The 23,446-nt window shown below is 41.6% G+C and overlaps 1 protein-coding gene across 1 annotated transcript in view; it reads left to right on the top strand.

Moving 5' to 3' along the window:
• Window positions 1–23,446, top strand: part of sntg2 (syntrophin, gamma 2) — a 226,240-nt gene that overhangs the window by 33,331 nt on the left and 169,463 nt on the right. Inside the window, exons 5-6 of the mRNA XM_052025436.1 lie at window positions 21,586–21,629; window positions 21,750–21,791. Of these exons, the coding sequence (XP_051881396.1) occupies window positions 21,586–21,629; window positions 21,750–21,791 (86 nt within the window). The remainder of the gene's footprint in view (window positions 1–21,585; window positions 21,630–21,749; window positions 21,792–23,446) is intronic.

Genomic DNA, 23,446 nt, shown 5'->3' with positions numbered 1-23,446 from the left:
TATTGGGAGGTCTATAATATAGTCCCATTAACGTGATCATCCCTTTTTTATTTCTCAGTAGTTGAGTCCTCCACTATGTCCTCTCTGAGTACTGCCGTGACATTTTCCCTGATGAGTAATGCCACACCACCCCCACCCCTTTAATACCTCCTCCTCTATCATGCCTAAAAAACAGAACTTTGGAACATTCAGCTGCCAGCCCTGCCCCTCCGACAACCAAGTCTCACTAATGACTGCAACATCATAACTGCACGTACAGATTCATGGTCTAAGTTCATCTACCTTACCGACAATACTCCTTGCATTGAAATAGATGCAACTCAGAACATTAGTCCCACTAAGCTCAACCTTTCGGTTTCCATCTTTGCTTGTAGTCTTAACATCTACTTTCCCCACAGCCTCTCCACCTGCTGCCCTGCCACACTGGTTCCCACCCCCCTGCAACTCCAGTTTAAACCCCACCACACCTCAAGCTGCACGAGCAAACCTTCCCGCAAGGATATTGGTCCCCCTCCAGTTCATTACCATTTTACCATTTGTAGTAAAGTTACTGAGTAAAGGTTTCTAAAAACTGAAGAAAGTATTCAGTACAACTCAATGAACTGGAAAGTTGTTGCACATTGAGTACACATTAAAAATTCAACTCACAGCTTCAAAGCTCTGGGCAAAAGTATCAAGTCCAATTCCTTGGAAGAAGCTTATTCCTTCAAGAAAAAGTCATTAAGAAACACAATAGGAAATTCATTGAAAGTACCATTCAGATAATCTTAACATATGGAAGGTGTCATATAAATGCACACTGTTGGTGATAAATTTAATCATGCTGTTGTGAAATGTACAACTTTATAGAACATAGAACGTAGAACATAGAACAATTACAGCACAATTCAGGCCCTTTGGCCCACAAAGCTGTGCCGAACATGTCCCTACCCTAGAAATTACTAGGCTTACCCATAGCCCTCTATTTTACTCAGCTCCATATACCAATCTAACAGTCTCTTGAAAGACCCTATCATATCAGCCGCCACCACAATTTCCGGCAGCCCATTCCATGCACTCACCACTCTCTGAGTAAAAAACTTACCCCTGACATCTCCTCTATATCTACTCCCCTGCACCTTAAACCTATGTCCTCTTGTGGCCACCAATTCAGCCCTGTGAAAAAGCCTCTGACTGTCTACCTTATCAATACCTCTCATCATCTTATACACCTCTATCAGGTCCCCCCTCATCCTCCATCTCTCCAAGGAGAAAAGGCCGAGTTCCCTCAATCTGCTTTCATAAGGCATGCCCCACATTCCAGGCAGCATCCTTGTAAATCTCCTCTGCACCCTCTCTATGGCTTCTACATCCTTCCTGTACTGAGGTGACCAGAACAGTGCACAGTACTCAAGTGGGGTCTAACCAGGGACCTATATAGCTGCAACAATAAATTTATGTTTCAATTTGCTCCAAAGCTTTGTTTAGAACTTCCAAAAATAAAGGTGAGTCAAATTAAGCTTAATAGTCTTAATTTTCTCTTTGGACTTGGACCAGCTTCTTAAGAACTCACCAGTGCCCATATTGTGCAATAGCAATGTGGCAATTTCACTTAAGCAGCTTTCCTTATCAATGTAGACATAGAAATTTATCATGAAAAGAAGAACTTAATGGGAAAATTTTGCTCTCATTAGCAATGAAATGAAATCAAACTGCAGTGAAGATTAGTTGGTACAATATTTTGAGCTATTGCAAGGAAATGTATACACGTCAAAGATCATGATGTTCTTTAATTTTATCCTTCCATTAAAAAAAACCTAATCCCCATCAGAGAGCTATATAACAGCACAGAACCTTACTATTTGGTCCATCAAACTATACTGGAGTCCTTATTTGTGCAACCAAGTCTGCCCTGACTTGTGCTCACATCCCATCCCTTTAATATTCTTCTTGTTCAGGAAGCTTTCTGAAATGTTTAAAATATCTAAACTTCTAGTCAACAACAGTGCAATCACATTCCCACCAATATGCAGAAAAACATTTTTCCAACCCTTCTGCCTTTTCTCAAATGGTCTTGAATGTGTGACCACTGTTCACCATCACATCACCATTGACTGACATGCTGTCTAAAAAAAAGGCTGCATCATCCACCTATTTCATTTTCCATCAAAAGATCTCTAACTCTTCAAATCCCCTTTCAATCTGTAGCCTCTCTGTCAACAACAGCGTGCATTTATGTAGTGTTTCTAATGTAGTGAAGCACTTCATCTCCAACCACGTCTCAGTGAATATGTGCTGCTCCTTTAATAATTCCTACAAAATTGTGCCTAAAGCTCCTCATTGTCTCAGCTACAGACAAACTAAATTCTTATGCAAGCTTACCATTACATCTTGCTTCCTCTGTGCTTCTGCATTATAAGGACAGTTTTTACTGCCGTACCCAATTATTCCACCATGATTAATGATCTGTAAGCTGGTCCCTCTGCTCCAGGATGGCATCTGGCATCTACGTGTTTATTCTGCTATGTCCTTCAGCAATTTCATAGTTCTCGCCTCAATCTCAAAATCCCCATTTTAATTTGAATGTGCATCATTTTGTTGCATCAACATATTTAGGTGTTGTTCCTTTGATTGCCTGATCATCTATGTAGTCAGATATTCCTGAAGGTAGCAGCACAAGTAGATAAGGTGGTGAAAAAGGCATACAGGATACTTTTTACATGTTTACATTTACTTTTTGTTTTCTCCACATTCCCATCACCTCCCTCCAGATTCTACAACTCACCTGTGCAATTTGCAGTGGTTTAATTAATATACAAACCAGCATATCTTTTGAAAGGGGGAGGAAACCAGAGTATCCAGAGGAAGGCCAAGTGGTCATAGCGAGAACATGCAAACTCCGTAGAGACAGCAGATCAGTGGAGCTGTGATGCAGCAGCTCTACAAGCTATCCTATTGTGCCACCAGCAAACTTCTCTAGCCAGTTCAACATCATTCATTGACCCAGTAACGTAATATATTCTCCATTTTCTTCTGGGTTATAGAGATCTTGCATTTGTCTAATATTGAATACAATCTTCCTTAGTTTTACCCACTTGCAAGTTCTGTTTTAGATTCTGCTTTGGATGATTTACTTAGAGTTGTCAATTCTAGAATTACATTGTTAGGCCTGGATTTTCTCCAATAGACCCCAGTGCTTACATTTATCCTCACAACTTAAAGAAAAGGATATGGACCTTCCAGTATTTTGACAGATGACAAAGTTAACAGTGCTTGGCAGCAGTGCAGGAGAAGGGCTGAAGCACAAGGCTCAGACCTCACAGTGACTACAGGTCCAATTGCCAGATGGAGACTGGAGGACACAAGAGACTGCAGATGCTGGAATCCGCAGCAAACAAACAAGCTCTGGAGGAACTCAGTGGGTCAGGCAGCATCTGCAGAGGGAAAAGATGGTCAATGTTTCAGGTCGAGACCCTTGATCTGGGCTAAAAGAGCAGAGGGGACATATCCACTATAAAGAGGTGAGGGGGAGGGCTGAAGCAAGAGCTGGCAAGCAATAGGTGGATGCAGGTGAGGAGGGCTGACAGGCACGTGGAGGAGGGGAGAGCGGAAACAGCAACAAGAGGCTGGGAGGTGATAGGTGTAGGCATCAAAGGGCTGCAGATGATGGAAGAGGAAAGTGGAGCATGGAATCAAGTGAGGGTAGATAGGAGAAATAAAGGGAGGGTCCCAGTGGGAGGAGTGTGTGGGTGATGAGCAGGTGGAGTGGGTGGAAGAGGGGAAAGAGACAGGGTGATCGGGGCTGGTGGGGGTTTAATGTAGGAGAAACTGGGTAGATTAGGAGGAGAGAGAAAAGGGTCAGAGGGGGAGAAGGTTACCTGAAATTGGAGAATTCAATGATCATGCCATAGGGTTGTAGGCTATGCAGATGGTATATGAGGTGCTGTTCTTCCAGATTGTCCAGTTCAAACTGGAGAACACTTTACTTCCAGATTTGTTTGCAGGTCTCTGGTGGTTCCCTAGGCCAAGCTCCTCCAGTAGGAAAGGTTGTGAGTACGGTTCTTCCAGATGTCATTGAGAAAGAGCAGTTCTGGCATAAACCTCTGCCGCAAAACTACGCTCGCTTGTCTCAGAAATGGCCAGTTAACCCCTGACCATTTCCTTTCCACCTGAGAAATGCCATACATTTGGCCACACATCCATTAATTTTGCATGCAATCGTTTTGCATAATTCTTAGGTCTCATCAAAAATTTTTTTCATAAATCTATCTAAAAATTACTCAGTTTTATCTTCTCCTTTATGCTTTAAGGTTTGTCACATTTAGTCTCTTTTAAATTTGTCATATTTACTCTTCTTTTAGAAACCCTTGGCAATTGAGTCCGATTAACTCATGTTTCTGTGAACCTGGTAATTTCATCCTGCATTATACAATGTGCTAGTGTAATAATAATCGAAGTAAGTGAAGCAGTTTATAATTTCCTGGCTTATTCTTTGAGGAAGGAAGTAACATTTTCTCCCTTCAGCCTTCCAGCATTGTCTTTTATTCCACAGAAATGTAAGGGGAGTCCAGGCTTCCTTTGCGCTGCAGTCTTTTGGACCCCAGTGATTTATCTCCCTGAATAATGATCAATACATCTATCTGCTGGATCTATATTCCCTTTTACCATGTTCCTTCTCAAAATTTGAGACAAGCAACTTACTTAACAAATTTTATATTCTTGCACCCTCCTCCACACTTTTGTTGGTCATCACCCATTATTTTGGCTATCTTCTTATCAGCAATGTACCTGTACAACGATCCTCATAACAATTTTTTTGCTTCCCTTCAATCCTTCCAATATCTCTAAGTTTATGATTTTTATTTTAGAAACATAGAAACATAGAACTACAGCACAATTCAGCCCCTTCGGCCCACAAAACTGTGCGAAACATGTCCCTACCCTAGAAATTACTAGGCTTACCCATAGCTCCATATTTTACTCAGCTCCATGTACCTATCCAACAGTCTCTTAAAAGACCCTATCATATGCGCCTCCACCACTGTTGCCGGCAGCCCATTCCATGCACTCACCACTCTCTGAGTAAAAGACTTACCCCTGACATCTCCTCTATATCTACTCTCCAGCACCTTAAACCTATGTCCTCTTGTGGCCACCAATTCAGCCCTGGGGAAAAGCCTCTGACTATCTACCTTATCAATACCTCTCATCATCTTATACACCTCTATCAGGTCCCCCCTCATCCTCCGTCTCTCCAAGGAGAAAAGAACGAGTTCCCTCAACCTGCTTTCATAAGGCATGCTGCGCATTCCAGGCAGCATCCTTGTAAATCTCCTCTGCACCCTCTCTATTGCTTCCAAATCTTTCCTGTAGTGAGGCGACCAGAACTGAGTACAATACTCCAAGTGGGGTCTGACCAGGGACCTATATAGCTGCAACAATACCTCTTGGCTCCCAAATTCAATTCCCCGATTGATGAAGGACAATACACCATATGCCTTCTTAACCACAGAGTCAACCTGCGCAGCCGCTTTGAGCGTCCTATGGACTTGGACCCCAAGATCCCTCTGATCCTCCACACTGTCAAGAGTCCTACCATTAATACTATATTCCGCCAACATATTTGACCTACCAAAATGTACCACTTCACACTTATCTGGGTTGAACTGCATCTGCCACTTCTCAGCCCAACTCTGTATTTTGGATTTGGTTTCATTTGTATTCATCCAAAGATTTAAAATCCTAAATGTTTAAATTTAGTCTTTGCTATCATAGATCTAAAATATTTTTAATTTTGAATAGTTTTATATTTTATTAAGGGATGTAAGTTGGAAAATCCTCTTTTAAGCTTCGAAATTAATTTAATTCCCATTCAGATACAGATCTAAATTAGTACATCAGTGGTTAAGTTGCTGTCTTAACCCCCAAAGTTGTGCACCACTGATCCAGAGACATGAATTCAAATCTCATCATGGCATCTGGGGAACTTAACTTAAGGTAATTAAATAAATCTGGAATCTTTATAAAAAAATTAGTGACTGTAATGGTAAGAATGAAACTCATGCAAAACCATCAGTTCTCAAAAATTGGTTGTGTATTTAATATTAGAGGAGGGTGGTCTTTGATGAGTTGCTAAAATGGATGGAGAAATGGCAGATAGCATTTAATCCTGAGGAGTGTAGTCTGATGCATTTTGGTATTGGTAAGAGTAATAAGGGCAGAATATACACATTGGAATCTGGGGCCCTGGGGAATATTGTAAACCTTGGTTTATAAATCCAGGACTTCCTGAAAGTAGCAGCACAAGTAGATAAGGTGGTGAAAAAGGCATACAGGATACTTTTTACATGTCTACATTTACTTTTTGTTTTCTCCACATTCCCATCACCTCCCTCCAGATTCTACAACTCACCTGTGCAATTTGCAGTGGTCCAATTAGTAAACAAACCAGCATATCTTCTGAAAGGGGGAGGAAACCAGAGCATCCAGAGGACAGCCAAGTGGTCACAGGGAGAACATGTAAACTCCATAGAGACAGCAGATCAGTGGAGCTGTGATGCAGCAGCTATACAAGCTATCCTACTGTGCCACCAGCAAACTTCTCTAGCCAGTTCAACATCATTCATTGACCCAGTAACATAATATATTCTCCATTTTCTTCTGGATTATAGAGATCTTGCATTTGTCTAATATTGAATACAATCTTCCTTAGTTTTACCCACTTGCAAGTTCTGTTTTAGATTCTGCTTTGGATGATTTACTTAGAGTTGTCAATTCTAGAATTACATTGTTAGGCCTGGATTTTCTCCAGTGGACCCCAGTGCTTACATTTATCCTCACAACTTACTTTCTACAAATCAAGAAGACCAGTGTTGATAGATCAGGAAGGCCTTGAGCAACATTTGGGCCTCTAATTATGGAACTGTTATGTAACAATTATGAATGATTCATACAAGCTATGTCCACAGAACTCTCGTTAGGATCTTTGATAACAGGCAAAGCTTCTCTGCGTTTAATTTTAAAATGAAATTAACTAAAAGCAGTTTCACACAGTTAAAAAAAACATCGTTTTATGTTTTTAAATTACTTGTGTTTCCATTTCTCCTCTGTAATCTACATTTCCCATTTGAGTGAATGAGACTCATGGATCCTGTGGTATATCCAACCTGATTAGAACAGCAGGCAACACCCAGCAAAAACTAAGCCACAGTATCTTTGATCACATCAAATTCAACCATCTAGTTGTCACTGATGTATGATGCTATTGCTAAAAAATTTCAGTTTGTTATTTTGGTTACTTGCCAATACCAAATCATGATAAAAGTTGTTTCTCATTTCAGCCACTTCAGTTGATTTAATCCATCTAGCCATTGTGTCAAAAAGACATTCCAAAAATAGAATAAAACTGCCTGATGTGAACTGCACCTGATTTTACTACACAGCCTGAAGTGTGTGGCAGGCACTCAAACCATTAGGGTAGAGATGATTTATATCAAAACAGATTGAGCTTTTTTTTAATACTTGCATAGATGCACAGATTCTGTGTTCCTGACATGAAGTTGCATTAAAAACGAACATGATTTAGACAGAGGCAGAACATCAACACTGTGGCAATAATTTGTCATTCCTTGTTTCTTTCAAATGTGGCTCGCCAGACCGTCTGGATTGTTGAATTTACTCCTAACTATCAAACAACACATTGCAGTGAATTAAAGAATAAACACAATCCCTGTTGCACACATTGCACTCCATCCTATTAATATGACATAATCCAAGTCTCCTTTGACACAGTGGATTTTCCCTGGATAACTTCTGTGCCCAATATCCAAAACAATGTGCAGAACCACCTTCTGGTTCTACATTTGTTTATTCTGCCAACCAGGATTAATGACAGCAGATGCAGGGTTAACTAACAGGTAAACATTCTTACCGAGAAACTGGAGAAATTTTGATGCCCTTAATGGGTGTTGTATAAAGTGTAAACACCCACTCCCATCTCCCAAAGGGATTCTCAAGAAGTGTGTAAAAATGTACTGCCATTGCACTTTGCACCCTACTCAGGTGATAAAATGGGTACTATGCAGTTCCCATTGGAATCTCCAGTCAGAGCCTGCAGCTGCCCATCACTGATGCCTGGCCACTGGGAAGCAAGTTGCCACTCAAAAACCCTGTTACCATGGCAGTCGCAGTGCAGCCACAGAAAAGGCTGACATGTGGGATGGGGGTGGGTGCACACTGTTCAGTGTGCTTGAACATCCCGTGTACAATTTACTGGCCCAATTCACTCCTGAGTGTACCCAAGTCACAGCGAGCTGCGGACTGATCGAGGAGCCAGTACTTACTCTTGTGCAGTGCACAAGTGAGTTTCAAAGAAATGGCTGAGATAGAACCATAGAACCATAGAACCATACAGCACAAAACAGGCCCTTCGGCCCACCGTGTCGTGCCGTCCATCAGACCACCCTCACACTACCTAACCCCTTCCTCCCGCATATCCCTCTATCTCACGTTCCTCCATATGCCTATCCAACAAGCTCTTGAACCTGTTCAATGTATCTGCCTCCACCACCACCCCAGGCAGTGCATTCCATGCACCAACCACTCTTTGGGTGAAAAACCTCCCTCTGACATCTCCCCTGAACCTCCCACCCATAACCTTAAAGCCATGACCTCTCGTCTTGAGCATTGGTGCCCTGGGAAGGAGGCGCTGACTGTCTACTCTATTCCTCTCAATATTTTATATACCTCTATCATGTCTCCTCTCATCCTCCTCCTTTCCAGTGAATAAAGCCCTAGCACCTTAAGCCTCTCCTCATATTCAATACCCTCCAATCCAGGCAGCATCCTGGTAAATCTCCTCTGCACCCTCTCCAATGCCTCCACATCCTTCCTATAATGAGGCGACCAGAACTGAACACAGTACTCTAAATGTGGCCTAACTAGAGTTTTGTAAAGCTGCATCATAACCTCGCGGCTCTTAAGCTCAATCCCACGACTTATGAAAGCCAACATCCCATTGGCATTCTTAACTGCTCTTTCCACCTGTGAGGCAACTTTCAACGAACTGTGAATATGAATCTCCAGATCCCTCTGCTCCTCCACACTGCCAAGTACCTTGCCGTTTACCCTGTACTCTGCCCTGGAGTTTGTCCTTCCAAAGTGTACCACCTCACACTTCTCCAGATTGAACTCCATCTGCCACTTGTCAGCCCAGCTCTGCATCCTATCAATATCCCTCTGTAAGATCCGACAGCCCTCCACACTATCCACAACACCGCCTATCTTAGTGTCATCCGCAAACTTACTAACCCAGCCCTCCACCCTCTCATCTAAGTCATCTATAAATATCACAAAAAGTAGAGGTCCCAGAACCGATCCCTGATGGGGACAACCACTAGTCACTGCCTTCCAATCCGAGGGCACTCCTTCCACCACAACCCTCTGCTTTCTACATGCAAGCCAATTCCTAATCCACACAGCCAAGCTTCCTTGGATCCCTTGGCCTCTGACCTTCTGACGAAGCCTACCATGAGGAACCTTATCAAATGCCTTACTAAAATCCATGTAAACCACATCCACCACACTGCCCTCATCAATCTTCCTGGTCACCTCCTCAAAGAACTCTATCAGGCTTGTGAGGCAAGATCTTCCCTTCACAAGCCATGCTGGCTGTCCCTAATCAGTCCATGATTCTCTAGGTGTTCATAAATCCTATCCCTTAGAATCCTTTCTAACAGCTTACCCACCACAGACGTGAGACTCACCGGTCTATAATTCCCTGGCCTATCCCTATTACCTTTTTTGAACAAGGGGACCACATTCGCAATCCTCCAATCCTCCGGCACCACCCCCATAGACAACGAGGACTCAAAGATCCTTACCAGTGGTTCAACAATCTCCTCCCTAGCCTCTCGAAGCAGCCTGGGGAAAATCCCGTCAGGCCCCGGAGATTTATCTGTCTTAATATTATTTAACAACTTCAACACATCCTCTCTCTTGATATCAACAACCTCAAGAACATTACCCCTACCAGCACTCCCTTCTGCATCATCAAGACCCCTCTCCCTGATGAATACCGAAGAGAAGTACTCATTCAGAACTTCTCCCACTTCCGCCGCCTCCAGGCAAATTCTCCCACCTTTGTCCTTAATCGGACCTACCTTCACCCTAGCCATCCTCCTACCCTTCACGTACTTGAAAAAGGCCTTGGGATTTTCCTTAACCCTACTAGCCAAAGCCTTTTCATGTCCCCTTCTAGCTCTCCTCAGCCCTTTCTTAAGTTCCTTCCTCGCTACCCTATATTCCTCACGGGCCCTGTCTGAACCTTGCTGCTTATACCTCACGTATGTTACCTTCTTCTCCCTAACAAGTCGTTCCACCTCTCTCGTCACCCACAGTTCCTTCACCCTGCCATTCCTTCTCTGCCTCACCGGGACATATTTATCCCTAACATCCTGCATAAGATCCTTGAATATCGACCACATCCCCATGGTACATTTTCCTTCAAAAAGGACATCCCAATTTACACTCCCAAGTTCTCTCCTTATAGCCTCAAAGTTAGCCCTTCCCCAATTGAAAAACCTCTTGTCCTCTCTGCACCTGTCCCTGTCCATGACAATTTTAAAGGTTATGGAGCAATGGTCACTGTCCCCCAAATGCTCACCCACGAATAGATCCTTCACCTGTCCCGGTTCATTTCCTAAAACTAGATCTAACATGGCATTCCCTCTAGTCGGCCTGTCAACATACTGCGTCAGGAATCCCTCCTGGACACATTTAACAAATTCCGTCCCATCTAAACCTTTGGCACTAAGCAGGTTCCAGTCTATATTTGGGAAGTTGAAGTCTCCTATTATAACAACCCTGTTATTTCTGCTTCTTTCCAAACACTGCCTGCCAATCTGCTCCTCTATATCTCTACTGCTACCGGGGGGCCTATAGAATACTCCTAGTAGAGTAACTGCTCCTTTCTTGTTCCTTAACTCCACCCATACAGACTCTGGAGATGATCCTTCTACAACATCCATCTTTTCCACAGCCGTAATAGTGTCCCTGACCAGTATCGCCACCCCTCCACCTCTTCTCACCACTTCCCTATCCCTCTTAAAACACCGAAAACCAGGAATATTCAATATCCACTCCTCTCCTGACGTCAGCCACGTCTCAGTAATAGCCATGATATCAGAGTCCCCCATACTTATCCAAGCCCTCAGTTCATCTCCCTTATTTCTGACACTTTTTGCATTTAAGTAAACACACTTCAGTCCATCTACCTTACTACTTTTATAGCCTGTATTCTGCTTCTCCTTCCCCAAAGCCTCTCTACCTGTTTGATCTAACTTTTCCCCATTCCCTTCTTCCTCTGACCTACTCCTCCGGTTCCCTTCCCCCTCACAAACTAGTTTAAACCGTCCTGTACCACCCTAGCAAATCTCGCCGCAAGGATATTGGCCCCCTTCTGGTTCGGGTGTAACCCATCCTCTCTGTACAGGTCCCACCTTCCCGAGAAGAGATCCCAATGATCCAGAAATCTAAAACCCTCCCTCCTGCACCAACTTCTCAGCCACACATTTATCTGCCACCTCCTCCTATTCCTACCTTCACTATCACGTGGCACTGGCAGCAATCCCGAGATTGCTACCCTTGAGGTCCTGTTCCTCAATTTTCTGCCTAGCTCCCTGAACTCACTCTTCAGGACCTCATCCCCCTTCCTACCTATGTTGTTGGTGCCAATATGGACCACAACTTCTGGCTGATCTCCCTCCCACTCAAGAATTCTGTGGACCTGATCAGTGATATCCCGGACCCTGGCACCTGGGAGGCAACATACCATCCAGGATTCATGCTCACTGCCACACAACCTCCTGTCTGTTTCCCTGACTATCGAGTCCCCTATCACTACCACATGTCTCTTTCCCACCCTTCCCTTCTGAGCAGCAGTACCAGTCCCAGTGCCAGAGACCTGGTAACTGCAGCTTGGCCCCTGCAGGTCATCCCCCTCAACAGCTTCCAAGGCAGAAAACTTGTTACTGACGGGAACAGCCTCCGGGGCTCTCTGTCCTGTCTGCCTGCCTGACTTCTTCTTCCTCTTCCCTCCCCTGACCGTCACCATTCTATCTGCCTCCTGAACCTCAGATGTACCTACCCTAAGGGGGATGACTGTCACCTGATGCACCGTGGCTACATAACTCTCTCCCTCCCTTATGCTGCACAGTGTTTGTAGCTGCGACTCCAGCTCATCAACTCTGAGCCGAAGTTCGTCCAGCCTCAAGCACTTACTGCAGAGGTGGCCATCTTGGACCGCAGCAAGGTCCACGAGTTCCCACATCAAACAGCTGCAGCACACCACCATGTCCTCCATCTGACTACCTTTTTTTTTCCCTAGTTAGTCCCACCTACAAATCTATAATGACCAAAAGCTAAACCTTGCCTTTACCTACTTTTCGGCTACTTACCCTCCTTGCCCCTTCACGCCGAAGCCCCTTGAGCCAAAGCCCAGAACACTCTGCTGCTACTCACTCCGCTGCCTGCTCCGACGCTGCCCGCTCTCTAGGCTGTTTGCTTGAAGGGAGCTCAAGTGAACCAACATAAAGCTGGCCATTGGAAAATGAGGCTGGGTGGTGCTTTGTGCAGGACATTAATATGCCTTTAATCTCTATTTCATTCCCTGTGTGCAATGTGGTCCTGTTTTATTTGTGAATTAACAACAAAAATTGTAGGATTCCTCCAAAAGCTTCAACTTCCAGTGAGAGAAGTATGCATTGTATCACCTGTGACGTATTTAAATGCAGGCCAGATGCTGGGCAAAAATCTGATGCATGAAGGTGAATTGCAAGCTATTTTCCCACTGGATGCTAATTAACCTGATAATGATTTCTTGACTAATCCAACATTTGCAAAAAGACTTTTATGCTCAATTTATACATAAATATCGAATGCTAATGGTCCAATTTTCTGGGCATCTATTTGCAGTGTATTTCTACTTTGTAAATTCTTTTTAGAATAGTTGAAATTAAAATACTTGTGTGGTGGGTGGTGAGGTTGTGTGTTTGATTGATGTATGTGAATGTGCTGTATTTAACAGGGCACATACTTCTCTGCTGGAGCCACTCTGCTTAAAAAATGTCCAGCATTAAAAAGGAAAGAAGCTGCCTCTCAGCACTGCAGAAATGCAGTAAAAGATTATTGGCTTCAAGTTGGAATTTTTCACAACAAAAACAGTATCTTCATAAACCTATTGAAAAGCAACTATCTGAGCAAGTGGGGATTTTTGAATTGTTTCACAAAACCAAGCAGTTTCCATAGATATGCTGTCAGATTCAAAGATCAAAGAGATTTGTAATTATCCCAAATCCCTCTGTATGTCATCAGACAAGTGTGATATTACTTAACTAGGAAACCAAAGCTCTTAATAAGCATGCAGAAGTTGTCTATGAGTACAAACAAAATGCTGTTTGCAGGGGTATCCTCAGAAGAAAAAGACTGGATTTTGTATTTGAATATTTTTAACTGGTTGATCTGAAAACATTCAGCCTGCACTGTGACTTACTGCTTCCCTCATGTATGATATGATTTATTTCATTCAAAGGGCATCATTGCATGTCAAATTATAAATGATACTGAAATATTCATGAAAATTTCATTGTGGATCTGTGCAATGAAAAAAGATAACCGTGGTGATAATTATTCTTGTTTAACTTGTGTAGAATATGTTTCATATACATGATTTCCATTCCACCTTCATTACCTCAGTAACTTTCTTAGCTATTTTGCAGGTTGATAGGTCTGGACATGCACGTTGAAGTGCAGGTAAACATCAGAAGAAAGATTATTACAAACCAATATAGCAAAAGAAGTCCAGAATCTATATCCAGACTTTAAATAACACATGGTTCAAATTTAGTGAAATTACCTTGATTATATTCAAGGAAGAAAAGTGAGTCAAGGTCAATGGCATCACAATAAGAACAGCTATTATTTTGGGAGATAGAATTCCTCTCATCCTCACTTTCCATCAAACCAGTCTTTGCATCCAGCAGCTCATGCTTTGTAGTTCTCACCAACTTCAATGAGATTCCACCATCCAACAAATTGCACCCCCCCTTCCTCACACCTCCTTTCAGCATTTGTGACTCCATCTCCAGAAAACCCTCCCCTTCTCTGAGCACTTCAGCACTTTCCCACGCAACTGCAGGAGATGCAACACCTGTCCTTTTAACTCTTTCCATCCTCCTCTGCAGCGAATCAGTCTTCCCAGGTGAACAAGCCATTCATGTGCACTTCTTCCAATTTGGTGTACTGCGTGCAGCACTCACCAAGTGGTCTCCTCTACAGTGGAGAAACCAAATGCAGATTGAATGATCTCTTTGCACAACACCTCCATTGCAAGGATGACCCTGATGTCTGCCATTTTAATTTTGGTCCCTCTCTGACTCATCTATCTGTGGCCTCTAGCACTGTTCTACTAAGGCTCAACATACACCCTAGGAGGATACTTCATTTTCAGTCTGGGCAGGTTGCATCCTTCTAGAGTCAATAATGAACTCAACAACCTCAGGTAACCACTTTCTCTGTTTATATCAGAAGTGGCCAGTTCTGCTGGAAGGCATCCATGTATGATATTGGCCTAGTTTTTCTCTCTCCACTAGCACATCTGAACTTGCTAAGCATTTCCTAGATCTCAGTATTTCATAGCTTTTATTTTTCTTTCTTTGTGTTCTCTCTCTCTAACTATTCTAATTAACCTTGGCAACGTTGGAGCTTGATCAACAGTGTATTTCCATGGCAACCCTGGTCTCACCTTAACATTTTGAATTGTGACAAAGGGTCTCTGACCTGAACTGTTGACTCTGTTTGGGATTTTGTTCAGATTGACGTTAAGGACCCTGCTGGGAATTCTCAATAGTTTTGATCGCCAGTATTGGTATTGGTTTATTATTGTCACTTGTACCGAAGTACAGTGAAAAACTTGTTTTGTACACAATTCGTACAGATCAATTCATTACACAGTGCAGTTACATTGAGTTAGTACAGAGTGCATTGATGTAGTACAGATAAAAACAGGAACAGTAAAGAGTAAAGTGTCACAGCTACAGGGAAGTGCAGTGCAGGTAGACAATAAGGTGCAAGGTCACAATAAGGTAGATTGTGAGGTCAAGAGTCCATCTCATCATATAAGGGCACCATTCAATAGTCTTATCACAGTGGGATAGAAGCTGTCCTTGAGCCTGGTGGTATGTACTTTCAGGTTCCTGTATCTTCTGCCTGATGGGAGAGGGGAGAAGAGAGAGTGACCTGAGTGGGTGGGGTCTTTGATTATGCTGGCTGCTTCACCAAGGCAGCGGTAGGTAAAGACAGAGTCCATGCAGGGGAGGCTGGTGTCCGTGATGCGCTGGGCTGTGTCCACAACTCTCTGCAGTTTCTTGTGCTCCTGGACAGACCAGTTGCCATACCAAGCTGTGATGCATCCAGATAGGATGCTTTCTATGGTACATCGATAAAAGTCGGTGAGTGTCAAAGGGGACATACCGAATTTCTTCAGCCTTCTGAGGAAGTAGAGGCATTGGTGAGCTTTCTTGGCCGTGGCGTCTATGTGATTTGACCAGGACAGGCTGTTGGTGATGTTCACTCTCAGGAACTTGTAGCTCTCAACCCTCTCAACCTCAGCACCGTTGATGTGGACAGGTGCATGTACACAATGACCAGCTCTTTTGTTTTGTTGACGTTGAAGGAAAGGTTGTTGTCATGACACCATTCCACTAATCTATCTCCTTCCTGTACCCCGTCTCATCGTTATTTGAGATACGGCCTACAACGGTGGTATCATCTGCAAACTTGTAGATGGAGTTAGAGCAGAATCTGGCAACACAGCCATGAGTATATAGGGAGAAGAGTAGAGGGCTGAGGACTGAGTATTTAGCTAAGTTGTTCTTTTTCAGCTTGTGAATCTGTTCAAGCTTGTGAATCTTGCTCAAAGCAGGGGACAGCCTTCAAGCTTGAGATTAGAACCTTGTTAAACTCTGAGGAGAGGAGAGTAATGAAAAGCCATCCTCTGCAAGGAGATGGATATTGTGGTAGCTTAGACAGGCAGACACAAAGATTGTAAAGCAATCTTGATTCTGCTAAAGTAACAATATCTGCTAAGGTAAATCTCCCAATCCAGCATGCTTAATCCAATCCCTGTTCTTGCTTTGGACCTGTAAAAACTTCCATCACATTGCATCACACCAGCAAAGCCAGTGTTTCCTCGGCACAATGCTGCCAAAGGGACACCAACAGAAAATACGACTGGAAAGGTAAGTGACGCTGGATTTGATTCTGACCTCAGGTGCTAATTGTGTGAGGAGTTTGCACCTTCTTCCTAAAACTGTGTGGGTTTTTCATGGGTTTCTTCCCAGAACCCAAAGCTGTGTTAATTGGCCACTATAAGTTTCCCCTGCTCCAGGTGCAGAAGAATTGGGGAATGTTGATGGGCATGTGAGAGAGATCAGGCTGAAGGAAAAGACTGGGGAAATTCGATTGATCGGGACCAGCATACTTGGTGGGCTGAATGTGTCATAAGGAATATGAAAACTGGAGCCAATATGAGAGTAGAGCTTTAGTTGGAGGGGTCTTCCTATAATTTATCTGATTCCAAGAAACAGTAACAATAAAGCTTCCAAAATTTTATTTTTCTCCCAGTTCATAGAGTCATTAAGCACAGAAACAGGCCCTTCAGCCCAACTGGTCCATAATGACCAAAATGCCCATCCAACCTAGTCCCATTTGCCTGTGTTTGGCCCATAGCCTTCTAAACCTTTCCTATCCATGTACCTGTCCAACTGTCTTTTAAAAGTGGTTAAAAATGTTGTGTAAAAAAGTTGCCCCTCAAGTTCTTATTTAAGCTTTCCCCTCTCACCTCAAACCTAGGCCCTCTAGTTCTTGATACCCCAACTTTGGGAAAAATACTGCATTATAATAATAGAATAAAAGAATGTTGCTTTAATTGAAATAAAAAATGATTAAAATTGTTGTTGTACATTAGTTTTATGTGAAATAAAGCAACTTAACAATTTGAAACAGGACTCACCTCACTAAGTGAGAATTCAAAAAAATATTGACAATGGAATTGAATGACAGATTCTTCCTCCTCAATGAAGCAAGGATCTCCTTCTGTTCTAGTCCTCCAACATCAGTTAGTACTGACTGTTCAACTTACAAAGTATACTGTTTACCCAGTTCAGCATGAATACTTTGCTTAGGCCATTAGCTGAATAGATTCCTGGGGTGTATGCTGACTATAATTTACACTTTTTCTAGAACATACGATCTTTCTCCAAGCACCATTCAAATGATTTTCTACCTTCCTCATTGTTTCCAGCCAGTTTCATTCCTTTTTCTTCCTATTCTAATTCAGAAAATATTGAGAATGAAACTCTATGGGATATTTCCACACAGCGAGGAACAGCATTATCCTTAATTAAGATTTTTATAAGCTCACATTGCTGTAGCACAATCTCCAGAACACATTGGCAAGTTATGTTTTGGTTCAATATCACTGTTTGTAATTTCTCAGATCTTTTGACTCAACTGTGAATGCTTTTTTAAAACTTGTATAGTATCTTGGTCTATGGTACAATAAATTAGAGCACTGACATGTACATGCTTCCAATACTTTCTCTTTTGTTGCTCTGGTAGGACTGAATGAATTCCTTTGGTTCTTTGTTGACTGAATTTAGTATTTATTTATGAGTTGAATTAAAACAGTATAAAAAGAGTGCGGTTTTCCATCTAAAAGTGCGGTAGTCATTTACTTCTTGCACTATTATGTATGACTCATGGATTCATCGAAGTACATAATACTGAAGGAGGGCCTTCATCACATCATGCCTGTACTAGATCTTTGAAATCCAATTAGAAATGATCCCTTTCTTTTTTCTCTAAAACATGTAATATTTATGGATATATATCAAATTCCTTCTGGAAAATTGCTATTGAATTTAATTGCCAGAACCATAATAAGTAGTCTGTCTGACATTATAAATAGTTACTGTGTGAAAGCATTCCCTCATTAAGCTGTGAGTCAGGCAGAAGAATCCTAGGATCAATTCCCATTCCTGAGAAATGATTTTGAAAAGACTGAAGAGCTGTCAGAGGAGCTGTCCTTTGGATGAGATGTTAAACCCAGACCCAGAAGAATGTATAAGATCGCAGAGTATTATTTTGAAAAAGAGCAGGAGAGTTATCCCCAGTATTCCTGCCAATATTTGCTTTTTGACCAACACAACCTGAAAGCACATTCTCAAGTTTTTATCACACTGCAGTTCGTGTGAGCTTGATCTGCATAGGTTGGCTGTGGCATTTCCTACATTACAACGGTGACATTACTCCAAAAGTACAAGCAGTCCCAGGTAATGTAAGGGTTCCATTCCTGAGAACTGTCTGTAAACTGACTTTTCCATAAGTCAAAAACGAACAACTTCAGTGAACATGAACATTTATTATCTTTCCTTATGTAGTTACAATGTCCCACATCTAATGGCTAGTTTTGATGGTCTTAAAATATTAATGGATGTTACATGGTTTGATGAAGTATTTTACAAATGACAATGGAAAAGTGCCATTGTCAGCTTCCAAAGCAATCTCCTACCTGGCCTCCTACTGTGTTCTTATTGATGATGTATCTGTTTGATTACTGAAGGGAGGTTACATGTAAACAGTGGTTTTTTTGAAGACTGGTTGTCTTTTAAATTAACTAGCTGCTACCCTTATTCAATAACTCCTGAAGATGTTTACCTTTCTGTAACTAACTTCCTGTCTTGAAAAAAGCTTTAAAAATTTATGGAAGAAGTTGCATAAAGTGAGATCTCTGTGAGTCAGGTCTTCTGTAACCTGGGGATCCCCTGTACTCCATCAGCTGCAAAGGGCTTGAAGAGGTTCTGAGCTTGTGGAAGATACATAACTTTTTCTTTTTTTTTACTCATTTCTTCTCTATTCCTTTGACAATTATCTAAAGTCATTATGTACTCTAGAATATGGATTGCATTCATTTTCAACAGATCTTATGAGAAACAGCTTACAGTAATTGTCTTCATTTCTCACAACCAGTTTTACTGAAATAAGAGCTATAAAAAAGGCTAGAGTCATCAATCTTCAGGACCTATCAATATCTTTTGATACTCAAGCTTATGTCAGGTGCCATATTGCTTGTTCCATAAACAAGACACATTTTAGTCTTAAACACCAAACTGATCCCTTTAAAGTGTAAATGCATTATCATTTTACTCAACAAATACTGCCAACAGAAGATTAACTGATCATTCATCTGGATGTTTTTTGTGGAAAGTTAACTGACGCAGAATGATTGAGGTTTGTTCTCATGCTACCCTTACTTCAGAATGTATTGCATTGTGTGAAGTGCTTTGAGGCATCTGACGTGATGGAATGCAGTATTTTTATGAATTTAATCTGCAGTAGGTGAATTGCACACCATCAGTCTTCCTCCCACTTACAGTCTGTCTAAATCACTAAATCGGTTTGTGATTACAAGACAGGACTTGATCTTCAACAGTTGCTATTAAGTTAGTTGCAAAATATATTAGAACCATAGAACACTACAGCACAGTAAACAGGCCACTCAGCCCTTCTAGTCTGTGCCGAAACAGTATTCCGCTAGTCCCATTTACCTGCACCCAGTCCATAACCCTCCAGACCTCTCCCGTCCATGTATCTATCCAATTTATTCTTAAAACTTAAGAGTGAGCCTGCATTTACTACATCAGATGGCAGCCCATTCCATACTCCCACCACTCTTTGACTGAAGAAGTTCCCCCTAATGTTCCCCCTAAACCTTTTCCCTTTCACCTTAAAGCCATGTCCTCTCATACTTATCTCTCCTAATCGAGGTGGAAACAGCCTACTCGCATTAACTCTGTCTATACCCCTCATAATTTTGTAAACCTCTATCAAATCTCCCCTCATTCTTCTGCGCTCCAAGGAATAAAGTCCTAACCTGTTCAATCTTTCCCTGTAACTCAACTCCTGAAGACCCGGCAACATTCTAGTAAATCTCCTCTGCACTCTTTCAATCTTACAAGTATCCTTCCTATAGTTAGATGACCAGAACTGCACACAATACTCCAAATTTGGCCTCACCAATGTCTTATACAACCTCACCATAACATCCCAACTCCTATACTCAATACTTTGATTTATGAATGCCAGGATGCTTTTTTACAACCCTGTTTAGCTGTGATGCCACTTTCAGGGAATTATGTATCTGAACTCCCAGATCCCTTTGTTCCTCCGCACTCCTCAGTGCCCTACCATTTACTGTGTATGTCGTACCTTGATTTGTCCTTCCAAAATGCAACACCTCACGCTTGTCTGCATTAAATTCCATTTGCCATTTTCTGGCCTATTCTTCTAGTTGGTTCAAATCCCTCTGCAAGCTTTGAAAGCCTTCCTCGCTGTCCACAACGCCTCCAATCTTAGTGTCGTCAGCAAACTTGCTGATCCAATTTACCACATTATCATCTAGATCATTGATATAGACAACAAACACCAATGGCCCCAGCACAGTTATTCTGGTTATAAACTTTACTTTTGTTAATTACACAGGTTACATCAGTTTTAATGCGGTGATAACCTTTAATACCTTACATTGTCAATATTCCATCTAACTCTGACATATGCTTAATGTGCAATAATTGTTGTCCTTAAAAGCTTTTAAGGTATATAGAAAGTGTCAATGACAAATATGTCAATGATGAGCCATGGTTTTCCCAATCTGTTTTATTACTATGGTGACTATCCAGTTTGTATCAACAGTAATGAACAAACGCAAAGAAAGAAAAATATAAGGGAAAATTAAATCTTTGAAACTGTATTTCATGCTTCTGAAATAAAAGTCTATTAATGTATTTACTGCTTTGAAATTTTTTATTAGTAAATAAACAACATTGTGATGTTTCGATTTATTTATGCTTTCCCCTCCCTGTTGAAAATCAAATAATTCCGCATTTCTATTCAAAATTTATTCAATTTGCCAACTCTTGTAGGATGAAATATAATCAATTGTACATTGTACAGCTCTACAAAATGTGAACCAATATCTGCTACTTCCATTTCTGGTGCCATGTGTGGAAATTAGGTGATTATTTCCTTTTGTATGAACTTCTTTTGTCAGACTTAGTGGTAATGGTACTTGCTGCTCCTAAGGAACAGTCAATTTCCTCTCCTGCAAATACATCTGTGAACAAAATGTCCTTCTCTGGGCATTGGGTGGTAATTTTGTGCAATGAGGGCAATGGAAAGTTAGCAGTCAGTTATGCCTTTTCTGTCATCTTTACTTCCATCAAAGTCAGTGGCCACTAGGGAGAAATGAAAAAGAGAATTCCAAACTCACTGGCACACATTTTGTTCTATATGACAAAGCTATTCTGGCTAGAGATCCTGACACTGGTAACGGATGGCAAAACATCTCACCTTCCCTTCAAGCCTCCCTGCTCCACAAACCAGGGAGTTAACATTGGTCCTGACCCTTCATTTGATAAGAAGGTTCTTGTCTGCATATGTGCTTTAGGTCACATTTTCTCACACATTTTCCTTTTCTCCTTTGATATGTAGCTGACCAGACTGGGATGTTATTCGTTGGAGATGCAGTGTTGCAAGTTAGTGAGCTATTTCTATTGGTTTTATATTTTTCTCTGTATTTAAGAGATGCTGTGGTTAAATTATTGGAGGAAATTATTTGTGGCATGTATACATACACTATTTTTCTTAATTTGCAGGTTAATGGCATTAATGTTGAAAATGCTACACATGAGGAAGTGGTGAGTATTAACTAGTTTGACACACTATTTTTAAAGTTCTAGGAAGAAAGTAGCAATCAATGTCTGCAGTAACATTTTAGCCCATGAATATAGCTTAGTGGAGCAAGGTTTTATGTCACTGCATAAAGAATAAACATGATTTACAATCAAATTCCTTAGTGGTGTGCCAACATGAGGGCTGCCTTGTTATGTCATACATCTTATTGCGCTTGCTTTGTTGATTGCAACACTGTCACCAAAATGGGACAAGGTAGGGTAAACTTGGCATCATCACTAATCTTACAAAGTACTAGATAGTGAGTGCCAGAAATGTAAAAAACAATGGAGAAAAGGAGATAGCTGGAAGGAATAACGGCTAAACTCTAAGTAAGTGTAAGACAGAATAAATCAAATGACTATAAGTGGGGCAAAGATTCACGGTTGAGAAACTAATGGTGTCACTTTTTAGTAGACTATGCACTGTGCAATTGGGACATGGTAAGAAAAGAAACAAGAGTGTGAATTTTAGTCCCTGTAGCCAGCCTTTTGCTCATTTAGTTCATTTAGTACCTTAACTCCATTCACTCATCTTTGTCACATATCCCTTGAAACTCAAAAAACATGATCCAATTTTGCCTTGTAAATTTAAATTTGTGTGTCATCCACAACCTTCAGAGAGAAAAGAATTTAAGTTTTCAAGAATCCTTTTGTATGTAGAAGTATCTTTGGATTCCCTTCCCGGTGGCCCCTTGTTTTGTATTCCTTTATAAAGGAAATGGTTTCTTTATATATCCCTTATTAAATCCTCTTTATATTTGAAAGATCTCAATAAAATAATCTCACCTATCTGTAGATTGCATCTCAACCTTGCCCTCTGTGCTTTGCATTTGTATAGAACTGTTCATGTCTTCAGGATTTGTCAAGGCACTTTAAAGCTGATGAGCCACTTTTAAAGAGCAGTGACAATTATGTTAAAGGGAAGCAAGGAGCTTGGTACACAGCCATAACAAGGTCTCACAAATAGCCATGAAATAAATTACTCTTTAACATGTTTACTTCGGGTGGCTTGGATGTTAAATGTGAGAGAGAGTGAAAGCTCATTATAAAGCCATGAAGTCTTTTAATCATATCTAAACTTCCAGAAAGAACTCAACATATCTGCCTGGAATTTTCTTTGGACATCCACTTGAAAGGTTAGGCCAAAATGAAATGGTGTTTTATTTCCATTTGTGGAATGGTTTATATGGAATTAGCATATTCTCCCTGTGACCGTGAAGCTGCCCTCCGCTTGCTTCAGGTTCCTCCCACATCCCAAAAATGTAGGTTAATTGGCCACTATAGATTGTCCCAGTGTGTAGGTGAGGAGAATCTTGGGGTGGTAGGGGGTGGGGGTGAGTTGATGGGCACGTGAGGAAAATAAAATGGGATTTGTGTACAGATGGGTGCTTGGTGGTTGGCAGGGACTCATTGGGCCGAAGGGCCTGTTTCTGTGTTGTATGACTCCATGCTTCTGTATGGTGGTAGGTTAACTGGCTACTCTAAATTACCCTTCATGTAGGTAAATGGCAAAAGAATCAGAGGGGAATTGATGGGTACAAGAGGGTGAATAAGTTGCAAGCGTTCCAGGAATATAAGGAGAGAGGGAATAGGACTAATGGAGTTGCTCTGTTGTGAGC

The sequence above is a fragment of the Pristis pectinata genome, chromosome 10 (assembly GCF_009764475.1).
Source record: "Pristis pectinata isolate sPriPec2 chromosome 10, sPriPec2.1.pri, whole genome shotgun sequence".
NCBI lineage: Eukaryota > Metazoa > Chordata > Chondrichthyes > Rhinopristiformes > Pristidae > Pristis > Pristis pectinata.
The sequence above is the reverse complement of the archived record's forward strand: the minus strand, read 5'-3'. Positions and strand labels throughout refer to the sequence as shown.